Raw genomic sequence first — 19,818 nt, forward strand, 5'->3', positions numbered from 1 at the left:
CGGAAGGACGTGCCTGATACTTGGTCGTCAACCGGGATTCCTTTGACAATCTTTGAAAATATTTCAAGTGTGGCAATAGATATTACGTAACATGATTACAGAGATCCTCGATCACGTTGCCCTCAAAGTCTGGAATTATTACATTATATGTAGCGTATCTAGGACCGTTATCGACAGAATCCCGCAAAACATTTTTTCCCGATTATAGCAGCAGCAGAAACTGAAATACATTCAAGATGAGCAAATACTCGGGATCCCTCAACACAATGCACCCAGGAACATTTTTCTGGAGCCACGTGCTGTGTACATCATTTCGAGATCCCGTGCATGGCCAGTCGAACCAGCGATGAGATGATGTGATGGCAGGACGATCAGGTGAAGTGACCTTGGTAGCGCGGGTCTATGTTAAGGTTATGTTTGACGTAAAACCACGAATTAGTATTAATTGCTATTGCTGAGATAACTTTCCGGGCAGGGAAAAGGGACACCAGTGAATGCCGGAAATGCACAGTATGATATGATTGATAACTAATGCGTAAACAGGTTGACAAAAAGCATAAAGCTTAATATATCATGCTTATTTTTTTACTTTTTCTTTTGTTTTTTGAGGAGGTAACATAACATGATAATACGGATGTGTTGCAAAAGTTTCCGTTTGGCTTCGAAACCACCAAACCACATGTACATTGCAGTCCTCTGGACAAAAGTGTACGAGGAGCTGAACTGGTTTCGACTTTTTAGGTCAGCGGGAAATTCTAGAGCTCAATGGGAAGCATAGACTGATCCTTCCCCTTCTGCACCGCTGCTCCCTTCGGGCTGATAGGGAACATACTTATTCTTGGAATATTGTCAACGTCAGTAGGTCACCTGACGTCCGTAGTCATTTGAAGTGCTAGGCCCAGACAGGATTCATTCGCCATCGTCGGCATCAAGACGTCCTCGTGTGAAAGACAACGCTTTTTTGTGTGTGTGTGTGTGTGCTCCACATAGAAAACTACAACAGGGAAACGTGTACAGGTGGGAGTACGCTGACAAGCAAGAAGTATATTTGATGAATATTTCTGGTAAGTGGCCGCTTCTTACTGCGTATGTTTTGTGTGAGCGCTTTTTCCTTCATCACTTCGTCTTTCTTTCTTGCAGACGACAAGACTGCGCTCCAGGATGAAATGGACGTTTTAATAGAAGAATGCAACAGGAATTTGCTTGCGCTTCCTGAGAAGGCGGTTGTGTGTGTGTTGTGTCGTGCGTTCTGTGTTCCATGCCATGTCGTCCACCAACTCGATCGCATCAGCGCTCTCTTGGATTACCACAAGACAAGCCCTCTCCTTCCAAAACGGTAAGTTGTCCTGCTATAAGCATTTGTGCGACGATTCCGCCATAGGGACTTCTTTCTCTGTCTTCATGTGTGTGCCTTATTTGCAGAAGTCACTCAGGCACACAGCGTAGGACGGGAGGAATGGAAGGCGTCGTCCCCGGCTCTACTGAAATCTATTGGGACCAAATTAAGTGAATTGAAAGGCAAACGAAACCATGGAAATAAAATTGTCGACTGAATCTTACACTTTGTGTTCCATTCATGCATGTAGTATGTAAAGGCACGACAGGGGCGCATGATCAAGTAGTTCGATTGCAGGTTTCACACTAATCCTGAATGCATCTCTTGCTGGTCTAGTCACATTTTTGTTGTTTAGATCCACTCGAGTAATGGTTTATAGCAAGCGAATGCATGCACCAGCATGGATTCAGCATCTTTTTCCGAAATTATTCAGGCGCTTTCGTTCAGGGATCATCCTGTATTCTATCAGGCGCGTATCCGGGTATGATCAGATAAATGGCGAGTTTGTTCCGGTTACATTCAGTTTTGAGTTCAGGACCCATTCAGTCCCGGGATAAATTACCGGAATAGATCCTGATACCCCATTCCTGAATAATTCCTGATCGTCATTCCCGCCCAATTTTGGGTTCAGTCCGGAATCAGTTCTGATCGAAGAAACCTGATTGGTTTCGGATTCAGGAATTTTCGTACGGGTTATCATGGAATGCGCCAAGTAACCACTAAAGGAAACTTTGTGCTTATAATACCCACCAACATACTCGACATGGTAGTAATACAACCATGTGTACAATATCATACGCAGTAGAAAGGCTACCTTTTCTTTAGTGGTTTAGCAATACACTGCATTTTATTGATTTTATTTTTGCTGGGGTCATCTAAGGCAGCATGGAGTCAACAAAGTGTCATCGGGGTGCCACCTTGGTGTCTATACGACATGCAGCTATTACGCTGTTCTCAAGGGGGGTGGGGATCTATTTATTTTCACAGGAAAAGTCAGCCGGAAAAGCCGTCTTGCTGTTCCTTATTAAATAACTCCTTAGGGTGTATTCCTGAGCCAGTTAAGAGTAAGGCGATGTGGGGCCAGAGGTCAAAAGTTTTCCGCCGTCACACACGCGATGTCACAGACTGCTGAAGAGACCGGTATCAGGAAGGTAGTGGAGAAGCACCGCGGTTACACCACTGCTCCGCGTGCCAATTAGTGTCGCGAGAGAGATGGAGTATCCGAGGCTGGTCAGGCGAGACTTGGGCTTGTCGCGAAAGGACTTGGAACGGCGGCATTCAAGAAGGTGACGAATATCTGCCTCAACGTTGCAGGTAGAACATAAGGGTGTGGCTTGCTGATCCATTTTGAACAGCAGTGAAGGACTGGGCTGACGTTGGGGCGGAGGCGATGTGCGACAGATTCTTCCCTCCTTGAGACACGACCGCAGATAGTGTACTCCATTGTTGCGTCAATGAACCTCACTAGTCTGTTCTTAAGGGGATCACGCTTTCTAATTGAAAAGCACTTTTCGTGACTGTCAACTTTTTACTGCACAAAATAATCGAAAACGCGAAATAAATGAGTAAACTGGCTGCAGAACGGCTAGCTCTGTGGTTTTTGATGGATAAGTTGTATTTAGGTTGCGTTCCCGTTTAGATTTGTTTTGAGATTTGTTTTGGTCGGTTGTTTATGTGTAATTTCTGTAGGCTTTCATGCATCTGCTTGTGACCGCCATTGAAAGCTCAGATTTTATTGATGCAGGCGTAACACATTCATTTTTACTGGTTATCACAGCTACCCGAGAAGAATAATTTTTCTTCAATATAGCCTAGAACGTCTTAAGTACATTCTGTTCATTTTTTTGGGGGGGAGTGGGAAACCGTATATCTATTATTCCATTTGGTATAAAGGTGACCATACATGTGAGAAGCACGCCGTATGCTTGGAAGGTTAAGGCTCACAGCCTTGGAAACTGCTTCGCCCTATTTTGCGGAATGAATAAGGAGTCAAAAAGACATGCACTTTTCAACGTTGACAAGCCTACAGTTTAGTGAAAGTTGCAGCCTCGAGCCTGAAGCATTTAGCAATATCAGACGTCAAGGGTTTACCTCAGCAGTACCGGCTCAAATTGGGCAATATGGGCCCCATATTTCCCAGTTTGAACCAATATGGGGAAAATCCTGGAAATATGTACCCCATATGCCCATGTCGTGTCCTGGGCTGCTAGCCCTACGGAGTCTAGGGGAGGACCTTGTGGCGCCGCGCTTCAACGAAGTTGGCGCCACGCCTTCTCGTGGCACGTTTTCAGTATCTTCCTTTTTCCACGGGCCTTGCCCGACCGAATAAACTTCAGTTCCGATTCAGCTTTAGTGAGCACTTCTTTAGCTTAGCCACTACAGGGTAACTCCCTAGAAGGGATTAATTACAGACTGTAATGACTTTTTTTTAGACTTTTTAAAGTATTTCGACCACGTCTCATAGAATGATATTGAGTAATCTGAGTTGTGTCTTGATAAACGACCAATTGATAACTTGGCTAGACCATTGGATCCTTGTATCAATACGTCTCCATCGGTGACATTCAGTCCGAGACATTACCAGTACCATCAGGATTGCCACAAGGTTCCCTTTTGGGTCGACTGCTTTCTTGGGGTGGGGTTCGTTTTTTTTTCTTTTTAATCTTTCTCAACAATTTTTAGGCAACCTCACATCTACATGCAACTTATACGCAAATCACTTAGGGCTATTCACGACCAGCCACGTCTCGATGGTTCCTTACACGTGTTTTCTAAGTGTGCGGATATCTGGCAGGTGCAGCTGAATGTTTCCTGCTGCTGGGTACCAATGTCCTTTACTAATAAGAAAACCCCATTACGTCATGGATACTACATTCACAATATCGCGCTTAGAACGGTTCATGAAGTCACGTACTTCGCTGTTACACTGACTTCGCAACTGCGGTGGACCAAACATATAGCATTAATGACACAAAGCCAATCGGAAACTGTACTTAAGGTGCACCTTGCGACAGTTCACACAAGGAACTTAATTATCTGCTTATGTGTCCCATGTGCCCTATTGTAAAATACGCCGACGTAATATGGGAGGTTTAGATACTTACACTGTGCCTTGCGCATATTCACTTCAAATCGCTCAAAGAAGGGCAATTCGATTAATCACTACAGCAAACACATATGGAACATGTCTCTCCTCTTTTGGCTGAACTCGATCTTCCATGCTTGCAACCCAGAGCAAAATACACAATCTGAAGCATTCAGTTGGTAAGTAATTCTCTCAAGCGTGTCGAGTAGTCAGAAAAACTAGCGTATCTCGCAGTGCCTATCTAGCAAAACAATTGCTAGATACGCTAGCTAGCGTATTTAGCATCAACAAACAAGACCGCCCCCGTCCCCGCCCCATCCCGCTCTTGCGAATGTTAATTAGGGCTAAACCACGTGAGCGCCAGCCCACAGATACCGACCTCACTGTATCATCTGAGGAATTAACCACGTGGGCACCAGCCCACTTTCACGACTCTATCTGGTAAGCCATCCCTGCCACATGCCTTTCTTAATATTATAATTAGGTGCACGCCCTACTGTGTTGGAGTAAACCACGTCAGAGTGATACCGACCTCACTGTGTCATCTGAGGAATTAACCACGTGGGCACCAGCCCCCATATCGTAAGCCAGCCTCCAGCAAGTCCCTCGCAGGCGCAACACGCGCTTCTTATTATAATTAGGTTGCATGCACACCTACTATGTAAATAACTAAGACTGGGCACGCGCCTCAGTCTTATAAAAACGGTGCATGCAAACGGAGATTAGTCAGAACAATAAAAAATGGCATAGTTTGCATGCACACCTACTATGTAAATAACTAAGACTGGGCACGCGCCTCAGTCTTATAAAAACGGTGCATGCAAACGGAGATTAGTCAGAACAATAAAAAATGGCAGACCAGTTCTACATCAATTTACTCTCAAACGCGGTTGAACCAGCCCACGAAGCTGTCGTTATACTTCTTAATAAGTTTACCTCCACCCTCTCGCAGATTTTAAACCTGACCAGTTGTGGCTGACCACGTGGGGGCACCAACCCCTTTGCTTGCCTGTAGGATGCACTCACTGAATGTCATCTTAATTGTGTAGTTCCATCAGAATGATATACCTCTTGTTTTAAACAAACTACGTTAACAATGAATAATTAGCTTAGTTATGAAATCAGAAATGTGCCATAACCGTTCATCCATCTAAGGATCTTAGTAAAAATAATAATAATAATAAGATTACGAAGATTAATTTTTTATGGATAGTTGCACAATTCTTACTCGATCCTGCAAAAGCGTATACGAAGAGGGGAGTCAAGTCCTGTAGATCTCATAAACAAAATACAGAGGAAGCGTGGACCTCCACGTGAAAGCTTGTACAAATTAAACTTAAACAAAAATCTTCAGTGTCGGCTTCTGTGTTTTGTTTATTGGATCCCTGCAAGGATAAAACGATAGCTCGATTCATACATGGCACAACATTGTTCAAATATTTTTTTTTTCTTATTACGTTTAAAGTCGACAAGTAGGACACCTCGCTATCGTCTGCCTAATGGAAATGGTTGATCAGCCAATCGACTCCTTCCGAAGTGCGAAGAGACAGTATATACTTAAACTTCAGAGCGCTAAGAGCGTAACCGAAAAAAAAAAAAAAGAAGGCCTACAGCTCTGATCTTCGACAACCGATCGAAAAAAGAAAAAAAATGCACCGGCCGCCGCCACAACATCGTTGCGAATTGCAAGGATATGGCGTAGCTAGTATTGAGATGTGATTATGGACAGGGTGCTAAGGGCGTGTAACCGACAAAAGGCTTACCGCTTCGAAATTCGACATCCGACGCATCATGGGGGAACATCATGATATTCATTGTAGAGATTTCATTAAACATGCTTGGACTTGTAGTCGACCAGGCTACCTCTCCCATTAATCCGTTTTGTGTACGACACGGATTAACTCTCGAGAAATGATAAGATCACTTTTTCCGTATTCCATTAAGATGTTGTTGCGTTAGCGACGCTTTGCATATTAGACGACGGGATGGCTGAAGGTCACGCTGTTTCCACTCAGACTGTGATATCTCTTCTGCTGATTTGCATGAGCACGCGAGCAAGTCGAATAAACGCTCGAAGATACACGATGTTATTGCAATAGCAAGCATTTGCATATAAGACAACTCGTTGGATAAAGGTCGTACCTTTTTACTCTAGCCGGTGTCGCCTTTGCAACTCGAAGACAGGAAAAATAATTACTATGCGATACATGTTGCGCCGCAGGAAAAAGAAGAAGAAAAAAAGACGCAGTATACTAATGACAGCCACCTCCATGCTGACTGCTTTGATTTCTGAACAGAGCGAGCCAGCCCGGGTAAAGCCGTAATTACCTCTCAAGGATAAACGATAATATCACTTTCCTCATCACGTCTTTGGGGCGAGACGGTCGACGCTGCACTCTCATAGGCAAACGAAGCGACTTCTATATAAGACGGTTCGTCCGCAACGCTTTCCGGACTGAGCTGGAATGTCAAGTGAATGCCACTTGATTGTTTTCAGGTGGATTCACTTGACATTCCAGCTCAGGTTTTTCCGTGCGGGTGTTTGACTGGAAAAGCAGACTAAGGTGAGTACATGCTTTTTTCTCTTCTCTTGTTATAAGTTCTTCCCCTGTGAGCGTGCAAGGTCACAGCCATTTATGGAATGCATGTAGGTGAAAGAAAAAAAGAAAGAGGTTCATTCCTTCCCGCTGCCGACATGCAATCTTTGTGATTTTAAAGTGCACCTTCTTAGATCATCGCAGTAGATGAAATGAAAAATAAACGATTGCAAACAGTACAACATTATTTTTTTATTTAGGACATTGCATTGCGTTGTATGTTTTGGAGGACATTGCTAATTTACAAGTCGGCTTCACCTAACTTCTACGTGCGTTGCGGGAAGTCAACGTTAGGAAATGCTCAGTCTTGCTGGATTGCTTGTTTCTTTGCATTTCAATTCAGCGGAACGGTGTTTTTTTAATTGTTTGACTTTGGTTCTTCATAAAACATATTTTCCAGTTCATCGTCTTTGTTGTAACTACTCCGACGAGGTTGAAGGGTCATCTCACATTTTGGGCTTGTAAGATCGACTTCTTCTAAGCATTTTTTTAGCTTCTCTTTTTCATTTCATGTTCGGGTAACAACAGAACACTTCACCTGCACGTCAATGGCAAACAGGTCAGAAAGAAAGGAATGTGTCTACCTTCATTTGTGAGATGTAGCTAGTCTTCACCCAACTCCTACGTGCATTGGGGGAAAGCCTACTTTAGGAAATGTTCAGTCTTGTTACTGCATGTTTCTTTGCATTTAAACTTAGCGAAACGGTGTTTTTTTTTATCGTTTGATTTTGCTTTGACATAAAACATATTTTCCAGTTCATCTTCCTTCTTTTGCTGTAACTACTCCGAAGAGGTTGAAGGGAAGAGTTTGAGATCTTCCTTGACAACAAGGCAAAAATGTGTGCTATACAATGGAGAAGAGGTGGAAAACTTTTTTTTTTCAAGTTAATCCACTCGGGATTCCAGATGAAGATTTTTTTTCTCCGTGAGAGTGTTTGACTGGAAAGACAGACTGTGGTAAGTACATGGATTTGCCCTCCTCTTTTGCAATACATATACTATATATAATGCTTTTCTATGAACATGCAAGTCATTTATGGAAATGCAAATATGAGGAACGACAAGGTTTCATGCCTCTCGCTTTCAGTGGCGACATGCAGGTCTTTGTGATTTAAGGAATGCTTTCCTAGCCCATCACAGGAAGTGAAAACGTTTGCAAACAGTTATTTTTTTTTTATTTAGATACAAGGACAGTGAGATCACAGCCCTTTTAGATAGTGAGATTCCATAGCCAGAGTGATGTCGACCAATTGTTCTGCCAAGAGAGTAAATGTTGCCTGGGCAGCGGCGAAGTTTTAACTCACGTTCTAAGCACAAACAGCATACATCTGAGCATTCGTTATCGTAATAGGTCCTTGTAAGATTGGCTGTCTCTAAGCATTTTTGCAGCTGGCGTGTTTCGTTTCGTGTTAGGGTAACACCAGAACGCTTCGGTTTACCGTTTTCACTCCAAATGCGTACCACAAGCAAGTCAGAAGGGCACGAATGTACATAAACATATTTTTCCAGTTCAGCTTCTTTGCTGCAATTGCCCTGATGAAGCTGAAGGGAAGAGGATGGAAGCTTCGTTAGCTCGATGATCACCACAACAAGCAAAAACGTGTGCCACACAACGGAGAAGAGAACACACAAACATCTATCCATGTCTGTTCACTCACAATGAAATGAGAGGGCTTAGTACAAATGTACATTTTTATTTCCCTGATACATGAGCGGTGATTATTTTTTTTTATGCTCCATTGTGCACCAGTCGATGTTTGAAGAGGTCAAGTGTTAGCTTGCTGATGTAGCCTGTTAAGTAGTGCCAACCTTCAGACTCGGCTTGTTCCATGAAACATAGACTCTCGGCAGCAAGATGCATAGCGTCAACCTCGTCAGCATATGTCAAAATTTCGTCCACGTGACGTGACCATTCAGCAAGTAAGGCAAAAGGTGATTCCGAGGCAAACGTACAGGCGGTGTGAACTCTGGCATACATTGTTTTTGCAGTTTTCCAAGTAACCCTGTCAGGAGGTTGATCTGGCAGCGCTTGAAACAACACCATATCCGTCACAATTTTAAAAGCTTCCACGAGCGAAGTTTTGCCTACTTGTGTTAACCCACATTCCAATATCTCTTTGTAGGAGACGTGTTTGAGACGACACACAGGCTGCATCCGAAATTCGTGTGTGTAACCTCTTCTCCATCTGCCACACACATCTCTACCTAGCACAGGCTGCTCTTCATCTGCGTCTGATGATGACAACCATGCGCCATCAAGCCGAGGATCAACCTCAGGCCATGTTGTGTCATCGGCGGCTGACTTGTCTTGACTGGTCATTACAAACCAAGGTAATTTTCTGCGATCCACTTCTTGTCCAGACTGCCAGTGAACTGAACCAAGTACTGAAGCTTCCCATTTCTAACTCGTCGTTTTATGATCTTCTCTACTTTTGGAACCTCTCTCACTCGTACAATTTCACTCTCATAAAACCCACCAATGATGTCTTCATTTTTAAGATCACGTAATAGGTACGTGTTAGGATACCCTAACTTGATCGCTCTCACCACGAAGAGTTCTGACGTAAATGACCCTAAATAACGTTTTATTAGCTGATGTCTGTATTTTGCTATTCTCACTACGTCTCCAACGCTGTAGCGCGGCTTTTTTGGTGGTCCAACCGGGCTGGGGTACAGTCTCTCTCGGAAAATGTGCTCGTTTTCTTTCTTTACGTCCACTGGTCTGGCAGAAAGCGATCTGTGTACGCGATTGTTGTAAGCTTTCACTACTTGAGGTAAAATGTTCACATATCGCTTGTGACCCTGGAATGTGAAGATACGGTACAGTGTGGTCACAATTGTTCGCTGACATCGCTCGGCGATACTGGCCTTCATAGGAGAATTTGTATGGATGAGCCGGATCCCCCTTGCTTTCAGAAACTGTTGTACCACCTTGTTTGTAAATTCTGTTCCACGATCTGTGTGCAAAAGCTTGGGTGTCCCAATTCTTTTAAAGGCAAGTTTAAAAGCTCGAATAACCTCGGGAGATCGTTTATTACGAATAGGTACAATGGCAAGAAGCCGAGAGAAAGCATCTATACAAAAGAGCAAATAGCGAAAACCATCGTTCTGGTTCTTTAGACTTTGCAAATCCTTTAGGTCAGCCTGGAATAGTTCACGAAGTCCAAGTGCAATGGTTTTTCGAAACTTCGTGGGTCGCTTGTATTCCTTATGCAAACTGTACACATCACTTGTCTCCAGAAATTTAGTGACTTTGTCCTTCTTTTCGCCTATGGCTCGAGCAAGTCTCTGCACTCCACCAAAGCTGCCGACATGTTGCGGGTCATAGTAGGCTGCCATTAGTACTTCTTCCTACTGCAAACTCTAAGAGCATCGAGTGATAGATAAGCGTTGATTGTAGCTGAAACGTCTCCTCTCATCCAGGGAGGTTGCCTGTTGTGAAGTTCGTACTTCAAAAGCTCAACAATAGATGAGTGTGGCACCACCTTTCCGTGACAGATAACTCTTCCGTACTCGTCGTAAGCCAGAACCGTTGTCATCAGCTGAAGCATAGCTAATACCTTTTTATGATGTCTTGGAGGGAAGTGTGACAGTATTTTTTCTTCTTCGAAGTAGCCTCTCTCCTCGGAGTTCAGTACGGTGTCCATGTGAGCTGTCGTGCGCGCTTCGCGGCTCGTGTGAGCGGTGGTGACGCACGTCGAGGTGTGGAAGCTTCACTTACGGAATGAGGTGAAGGAGTGGCCAGAGTTTTCTCTGCTGTATGTTTTTGAAGACGAGATGGGTGCACAATAAGTGCTGGTAAGTTTAGCTTGACCAATAGCGGCAAAATCCGATCAAAATAGGGTGGTCTTTGAACATTTCTTGCTTTCGTCACGAGATAGTATACGAGGTCAATTATATTAGTATTGTCTACTCGCTCACCGTCGACAATTATCTGAAATGTTTTCCTATCCCATGAGATCGTTGGTTCCAGAAGACGTAATAGGTTTTCTGATCTGATTTTATAGCCACTGCTCATGAAATCAACGACAGTATTACTTTTTTCCTCGGTCTGTGTTTCCTCTTCTCTCGCTGTTGTTGAACCCAGTGTAGGTGTGCTCTCACTCACAGTGGGATGTAGCAAGGAGTGAAGATATTGGATTATCTCTTTTGCTTTGATATCGTCTGGTTCATCTTTCTTCAATATCTGTGGGATGGGGGTTTCCCGGTAAGGCACAAGCTCGTATTTCTGCATCGACTACACTCCGATTGCTTTTGCTATCGCCCTTCCACCTAAAGTCGAGAGGAGACCCAGCAAAGGTGGCAAAAGGAACTGTAGAAAACCACCAGATTGTTGCAATACCTTTCGAACTTTCTTCACTCCTGTAGTGTCTCGTTTTGCCAAAAAGCGGATAGGTGTTGCATAAGGTTGCAACTGATTTCTCACTCTTGGAGCTACCTTAATGTTTCCTTTACAAAGATTCATACAAATCTCTCGAATAGCAGTTAGTTGCTCTCTCGTAGCATGTTCCAGGAGAAAATAACGTTGCTCCGGCAACTTTGCATCAGCAAGCAACTGAAGGAAATGAATATTCTTCTTGACACGTTTCATGTTTTATATACTATTTGTCGCTGGTCGTCTGGAAATATATTAGTCCACACCCTAAATTGGTCTGAACAGTTTTGGGATAGGTCAATTACAAGGTATGAATATGGTTTCTTGCAAGCATCTTTATATATACTTGGCAGTAGTTCACTTTTCTTTCGACCAAACAGTTGTCGTGAAAGTATTTGCATTTGGTCCGCAGTGCGGGCGGAACGACATAAAATTAAGGCACTGCTGTTAAACTGAATGCATCTATACAGAGGATCATTAATAAATAAATATTGTGTTATGAAAATAGCTGAACAGTTGAGGTGGTGACAGCCAGCTACATAAAAATTGCAGATTTCTTTGAGCCTTTGTTTGTCGGCTAAGCAATCATCAAATATAATTAAAGAATTTCTTACAGTATCAAGATTAGTAGGAATATCCTGACTGAAGGTTACCTCTGGAAAATTATCAAAGATTGGTTGTTTGTACAAGTATATGTACAATATATGATCAAATGGTTTGTCGAAGACAGCAGCTCTATGTTTAATTAGACGTGTAACAAGTGTCGTCTTTCCACTCTGGCTTTGACCTGATATGGTCATTGAGACCGGAGTGGTAAACTATAAGGTCCAACCTCAGCCATCTTTTGCAAACGAATGAAGCATGCTATGAAATCACAACATTACATAAAGGAAGGTTACAGCAAAGACGAGCCTGTACATCACTCTCAGATTGGCTAAACTGAAATACAGACCTTCAAGGTTGTAGACATTCAAGGTTGCGCACAGCCGTGTTAGTTATCAGACCAGGAGCATTCCATAATGGAAGGTTACAACAAAAAGCAAAGACAAGTCTGTGCTCTAAGCTTGCCCAAAGTCGAAGTACACACGTTCAAGGTTGTAGACATTCAAGGTTGTGCACGCAGGTATGTTAGTTACCAGACCAATGAAGTTAGATAGGACACGCTGAAACATGTCTTCACGTATAACGTTGCAAGGATGTAGACGTTCAAGGCTGTGCACACATGTTAGAGAGCTGCATGCAATCGCTATATAAGAGCGGACATAGAGAGTGGTTCTTCATTCAGAACGTCAGACTGAGGAGGTGTGTTACATATTCCTGTGGAAGATGTAAGAGTTTACAAATCTATTCTTCTCTTTCAGTTCATTCTATACAGCAAGAGGAGAAAGCAAATTGTCACATAACAGCGAAGCCTCCATAACACAAGTAAGCTATGTCATCCGTCATGGAAAAGTTGGATAAACTGAAAAAATGTGGTGACGGTGAAATTCAGAAAATGAGCAACATACCCAAAAACGAAAAGTTCGAAGTGCTGGACATTCAGAAAATTGACACTATGTATGGCGAGGCCGTATACGTGGAGCTCCGCATGGAAAACGACAAGCCAGTGAAAGTGTATCTACCTGGACGCTTCAAAAAATTGTCGGAGGAAGAGCTAGAGGAAATGCGACTGCTTCCAAATCTCAAAATGGAGAAGAAAGAACGGTTTACCAAAGATGGTAAAAAAGTCATTTCGCCAGATATTATCTTCACCAATTCGAAGAGAAAGTGATGAGATATGGTGACGTGTCACTTATGCTCCCAGCACGAACGGCAGTATTATGCAACAGCATTAGGTCTTCAGATTCACTTGGCAAATGTTCACAATCTTCAAGCCCCCTGCATTCCTTTTTGTGAGACTTTGTGCACACTGCGAAACTATACTAATCGGTTCGAGCTACATTTACACGACAGGGACGTTAGCGGACATGATGTTACAACCTTTTTTCACGAGTACAGACAGTACATTGCTGATGTCTTACGACACTTTGGTTTCCCACTGCGCTATTTTGTATTGCTTAAAGTGGAACTTGGTCGTCACACGCCAGACGATGAGTTACAGCTCGAAATTAGTTTCGTGCCTTCCAAAGTAGTGACAGTATGGTCAGAGGCAGATGTAGAACCTTCTATCACTCAAGTGACTGCTGAAATAGCACAAAATTTGGAAAACCTCGAAGTAGAAGGTTCAGGTTTTTTTCTCTTTCGCATTCATGCCTGTATCATGAACATTGGACGTTTGATGCCTCAACTGATTGGATGTGCCCAGTTTGAGTTACCGCAAGAATTGAAGCATAAGTTTCGTTCTCTGTTGTGTGTGGACTTTGGTTTGCATGAAGATGAGCAGAACATGTGTTTTGCCTTCTCTGTAATAGCTGCACTGCATCCTGCTACTGGTTATCGCAGGCGTAGGGCATCTTCGTACAGACCATATATTTCTGAGTATGTTTTTCCGAAAACATTCCCGGTAGCTTTCCCAAAAGAGGTTGAAGCATTCGAAAAAAATAATGGTATCAGTATCAATGTGTACGCCTACGAAAGGGAAGACAAATCTCTGTACCCCATCAAGGTTGTCGATGACGAGCGTGAGAAACATGTGGATCTGTTGCTAATCGACTCTCATTTTCTGCTTATCACAAATTTTAATGGATTATTTCAACCTAGCGGACGGTTTCATTGCAAGAGGTGTATGATGGGCTTCTCATCAGACAGAATCCTCAGTGATCATTTAAAGATGTGTTTGCATCAGAAGGTTGCTAAGACAATTTACCCTAAGAAGGGAGAGACGGTAGCATTTGCCGGGGAACATCTCATGTCGGAAGTCCCTTTCTACTGTGTATATGATTTTGAAAGTGTTTTGTCACCTTGTTTGGAGGAAACAAACGTGTATGAGGATCACTGTCCTTCCTCATTTTGCCTTTTGGTTATACGTGCATCCGACTCACACGTGTTGCAAAAGCATCTTTTCCGTGGTCCTAATTGTGTCACAGTATTTATGGAGCTGCTGCGGAAATTGCATGACGAAATTTTAGGATGGATACATGCTTTTGCACCTCTAGAAATGACTGAAGAGAATGAGCGTCAACATACAGCAGCCACTCATTGTAATATCTGCAAAGAATCCTTTGCTAAAAGACAAAAAGTTCGAGACCATGACCATGTAAGCGGAGAATTTCGACAAACACTATGTCAGACGTGTAACCTGAAACTGAGAGTGCCACCCAAGATTCCAATCATTGCACATAATGCTAACTATGACATGAGTTTTCTCCTGTCTCATTTACATCTGCTTAAGAAGTCAGACATCAACGTGATTGCCACCAGCTGTCAAAAATTTAAAGCAATTGACATCGGCTCTTATCGATTCTTGGACAGTTTGAGTTTTCTGAACGCAAGCCTTGAAACACTGGTGAAAAATCTACGTGATAAAGGTGAATCCAACTTTCAATGCCTTCGCCAGTTTTTTCCAAATGAGGAACACTTTCAGCTGGTTGTTCGTAAGGGGGTCTTCTGTTATAACTTTGTCACCAGTTTTGAAGCCTATGATGAGCCTTCGCTACCACCTCGAGATAAGTTCTTTAACATTTTGAATGGAACCGAAGTAAGTGAACAAGACTACAACCACGCGCAGAATGTGTATGAAAAATTTCGGCTCAAGAGTCTTGGAGAGTATTCGGACTTATACCTTCTGACAGACACACTGCTTTTAGCAGATGTGTTTCAGAACTTTCGAAAGTGGACACTCGATGTGCACAAGATTGAACCGTTTCATTTTGTATCCCTTCCAGGATTAAGCATGTCTTGTGCACTAAAAATGAGTCAGGTAGAACTAGAACTAATTAACGACCCCAACGCGTACCTGCTCATCGAGAATGGCTTACGAGGAGGTGTCACACAGTGCTCCCTGAGAAAAGCAACTGCGAATGTGCCAGGAACAGAACAGTTTGATCCCGAAAAAGAAAAAAAAATAATTAACTACATTGATGTAAATGGCCTGTATGGAGCAGTCATGAGAGAACCATTGCCTTACGGAGGATTTGAGTGGCTCACTGAGGAGGAAATTGTTAACTTGGATATAGCTCAGATACGAGATGATAGCCCTGTGGGTACTTTCTTGAGGTAGACCTAGTGTATGACCGAGCAACTCATGAACACCACAGAGATCTTCCCGTTGCCCTGAAAAAAATGTCCGTTCGTTATGAGCTATTGTCAGACTATCAGAAGGCGCTCATGAAGAAGTTCAATCTTCCACAGAAAGCTACCGAAGCAAAACTGTTGCTAACATTATTTGATAAAGAGAGGTACTTTCTCCACTATCGCAATTTGCAACTGTATCTGCAATTGGGGTTGCGTCTCACTAAAGTTCACAGGGTTCTCAAGTTCAATCAAAAAGCCCTTTCTGCGATCCTATGTCGACTTCAATCACGAACTTCGGAAGCGAGCTACAAACGCATTTGAGAAACAGCAATCAAAGCTAATGATTAATAGTGTATATGGCAGGACTGTATGCAAGTCAGGAAATTCGTAAATTGTCGCCTCACAGTAACAGATGAGCAAGTGTTGAAGCTTCTACGTAAACCAAACTTGAAACAGTTCCGCCCTCTGAGCTCTCACGTCCATCTTGTTCCAATTTAGTCAGTCTGTTCTTCGCATGAAGCAACCGCTGTACCTGGGCTTCACAATATTGGAATTGTCTAAGCTGAAGATGTTTGATTTTTATCATAACCATCTTCTCCGTGTAGCCCCTGATACACGACTGCTATACATGGACATTGATTCTTACATTGTGATGCTGAGTGACGATAAAGTACTCCACGAACTAGCTGATGAGCATCTAGACAACTCTGGATATGACCCTGATCACCCACTCTATTCGACAAAAAACAGGATGGTACTAGGAAAGTTTAAAAATGAGCTTCCTCGTGATCACATTCTTGCTTCTGTTGTCTGAAGCCAAAGCTGTACGCCCTCGATCTGTGCAGCAAAAAGCAGTACAATCGCGCTAAGGGTGTTAAACAATGTGAAGCACAAAAACTCCACTTCTCTATGTATACGAATGCTCTCGAGCAGGGCACAATGCATAAAGTTAAACAGAACCTCATTGTGCACAAGGACAATGTCAACAAAAGTGTGTCAGTGACAAAAATAGCCCTCAATCCACTGGATACGAAACGCTTCATTTGTGATGATGGAATTGACACGCTACCTTTTGGCTATGGTTGAATTTTTTTAATGTGTACGGATTGGTCTCTCTAATGAAGCGATGGTGTTGGGGTGTGCACCGTCACGAGGTTTCATTACAGAGTTGGCATACGGGAGTAGGAGGGAACTCATCTGTTATCACCCCTGCAACAGATGTTGCCCTTCTATTCCTGGTCCCACAGAAAAAAATTGTAATAAAGATGTTACATCCATATAGCTATGGTTTGTCATATATTAGAACAATGTCATGTTAGAACCATGAACTAAAGCTATTGCATTATTCCACATCTATGGTTGTCAGTGTGGGATTACTTACAACTGTGAGTTAGGAGCTAGAGGATATTTGTTAGCCACGAGTGATGACTAAGCTGAGACCTGGTTTGATGAATTTCATGTCTTCCTGAAGTAATGTGTAGCTCTTGATGTGAGTGAAAGAGAGACAGTTTGCTTTCCCATATTGCTGCATGCATTTGCGATGGAAATAACAACTGACTTTGTCTGCAAGTCACTGTTTGTAAATGGACCGTCTCAGACGAATTTGATTATATGTGTGTGAAATAACCTGTTTCTAAGAATTTGATTATAAGAGTATGTGATAACCAGTTTCTAATAGCATGTATGTAATCTATAACAACGTCTTTGTTTGCAAGTCAGTGTTTGCAAATAGCCTGTCTCAGATGAGAGTCACTGTTTGTAAATGATTCGTGTCAGAAAATTTTTGATTATACAGTCAAACTTCTTTACAACGAAACTCAGGGGACAGCAAGAAAAATTCGCAGTAAAGGTATTTTCGTAAAAAGGATGTCCATTATTGGACCTATAGGGCTCCAGCAGGACCGCAAAAAAATTGCTGTAGTGGTATTTTCGTTAAAAAGGTGTTCGCTATAAAGGAGTTTGACTGCATGTGTATGAAATAACCAGTTTCTAATAGCATGTATGTAATCATCAACAATGTCTTTGTTTGCAAGTCACTGTTTGTAAATAGCCTATCTCAGATGAGATTTTTTTTATTACCAATGATTCATTATATAGTGTGCAAATTAAGTTGACAAATAAAGCTCTTTTCAGGCAAACTGAAATTTTATTGAATGCTCATAGTACACTACAGCATGACATATCCTCTGTTTTTCTTGGGAAATTTTTTCGAACAAGTGTTTCTATCAATCTGTCATTGTGTCTGAAGTTGGTTGGTGAAAACTTCTGAGTGCACTCTTGAAGAGAGAAACCACAGGCTAGAAGACTACCTACATACAAGCAGTACAGTCCACATGTAGCAGATCCATATCCCTGAAGTCGTTTTGCATTGTAGTGAAAGGAAGATGTTGGGTGAATAAACTGGTAAATTTCTTTGCAAACTGGTCGTATGCCGTAGCTGTCGAAATAAGAAATGCTGTTGTTCTTAGAGATGTAACATAAGGTCCAGTGTTCTCCAGGAGAGGATCTAGGAGCTGTGTTTACAACATACAGCCCTGGTTCAGCTTTTTGACTTGCAATTTCATTGCATGCAAATGTTCCACGAAACAGTGGCCTTGTGCAGTGATTTCGAGCAAAGGCTGCATAAAATTCCCATTCCTCCATTTTTTTTCTATACGAATTTGACTCGTCTGTCTTTGTTGATTTCTAGCACACGAGGTGTTTCTGAAACAAAGAGAACTGTAACAGCCTCTGTAAGAATTTCCACCAAATGTTAGGGTGAGACGAACATTGGCTTGTACCACTGGACTCAGCGACTGCACTTCCACATCTGGAGTGAGATGGTAGTAGAGCATAAACGTTTCTTTCTCATATGCAGCCGGAGCTAGAGGTATGTCTTTCCGCTTCAGCTTGTGAAGCAAATTCATATATCCTTTAGAGTAGATCGATCGTTGAAAGTCAAAGTCATCTGTGTACTGTTGTCCACCAACATCAAGCACAGCTCTCTTAGCTTGAAATTTTCAAGTTTAAATGGATTCCTTTGTCTGTTACCCTGGTAGGCTTCACTTCTAACCATCAATACTGTCAGCTTTGAGGGAACTCGTTCACTGTAAAGGTCATCGAAAATCACTTGAGATTGATTTGGAGCAATTGTCCTGTACTTAATCTCTAATCCTCGAAGGAGGTATGATGCTGGAGTTGTCTGAAGTCTTCGTTCGATGCCGACGAGTACACTTGGAGAAACCTGCACACGTCGCAGGTACAACACAATTCGTGAAAACTCTATAGTGTGTTTTTCAGTCTCGCTGGCAGGTGCAAGAAGTCGAAAATCATCTGTGTTCTGACGAAGGACAACTCTTATGTCGACTCCATTGAGAAGAAACTTTTCCTGTTGACATATATCACTGAAGATAGGGGAATAAAGATCGCAGAGTGTCGAACCTTTGGTCCGTTTGTAGCGTGCAAAAATTCCTTTTGCCTCAACAGGAGCGGCAAAATTTTCAGATTCTCCCACTGGATCTGGTTCGTAGAGCATTGCAGAGAGGGTGTGAGTTTGAGTAACATTATTAGCATTTGTTATTATGTCCAAGTATGAACGATATGCATAATTTCGAAGTTAGAAACCAGTGTCGAATTAAGGTAGACGTGGACATGATGAAAGAGCGAGGATGCAAATGCTTGCACAGGTATCACACTATCTGGTGTCACTGTACTGCCAACTGTACTTGATGCTGTATCTCCATTTTTCCGTACAATTTTGCATTGAATGTGTAGAAAACTAGACTGCAAGTCAAAGAATCCACCTCCGAGACCTGGAACATTATATTCGATTACACCACTTGCTGTAGGGGCAGAAACTGGAAAAAACTCCACATATTCTGACTTCTCCAAGGAAAAGTTTGTTGGAGGAAGAGAAAACAGTTCCAATTGGTTTGTGGTGCAGAGGCAGGAATTCTTATGTACTATTGCGATGCTAGACATTTTCTGTAGTAAAAAAATCGACCTTTCTTCGCTTCTTCAGGGATTTTACTGACCGACCCACCCTCTTACGTTTGCTTTTATTGTTGACAGATTGTTTTCTTTTCCTTCCTTTTCCTCTGAGCCTCTGAAGCAACTCGTCACGTGTTGAATGGATTGTACGACCAACTCCTTTCCTTAGAGCTTCTCTAAACGTTGATCCCTGCTTAACTTCTTCTGCTATGTGTCGTCCAGTGTCGAGGAGCTTTCGACCCACGTAGGGAGCTACCTTCTTCGTTAGTATAGGTATAAACTG

General features: G+C 42.5%; 1 protein-coding gene across 1 annotated transcript; it reads left to right on the plus strand.

Moving 5' to 3' along the window:
- The first annotated feature begins 12,796 nt into the window (after positions 1-12,796).
- Positions 12,797-15,552, plus strand: LOC135394591 (uncharacterized). Its single transcript, XM_064625409.1, has 2 exons — positions 12,797-13,178; positions 13,547-15,552. The coding sequence occupies exon 2, from the start codon at positions 13,654-13,656 to the stop codon at positions 15,550-15,552; it is 1,899 nt and encodes a 632-aa protein (XP_064481479.1). The 5' UTR covers positions 12,797-13,178; positions 13,547-13,653.
- Positions 15,553-19,818: the final 4,266 nt, after the last annotated feature.

This window comes from Ornithodoros turicata, chromosome 1, assembly GCF_037126465.1.
Source record: "Ornithodoros turicata isolate Travis chromosome 1, ASM3712646v1, whole genome shotgun sequence".
Taxonomy (NCBI): Eukaryota; Metazoa; Arthropoda; class Arachnida; order Ixodida; family Argasidae; genus Ornithodoros; species Ornithodoros turicata.

What these genes read in the sequence shown, in the direction of transcription:
- LOC135394591 (XM_064625409.1), top strand. Translation starts at nt 13,654, where the DNA reads ATGAACATTGGACGTTTGATGCCTCAACTGATTGGATGTGCCCAGTTT.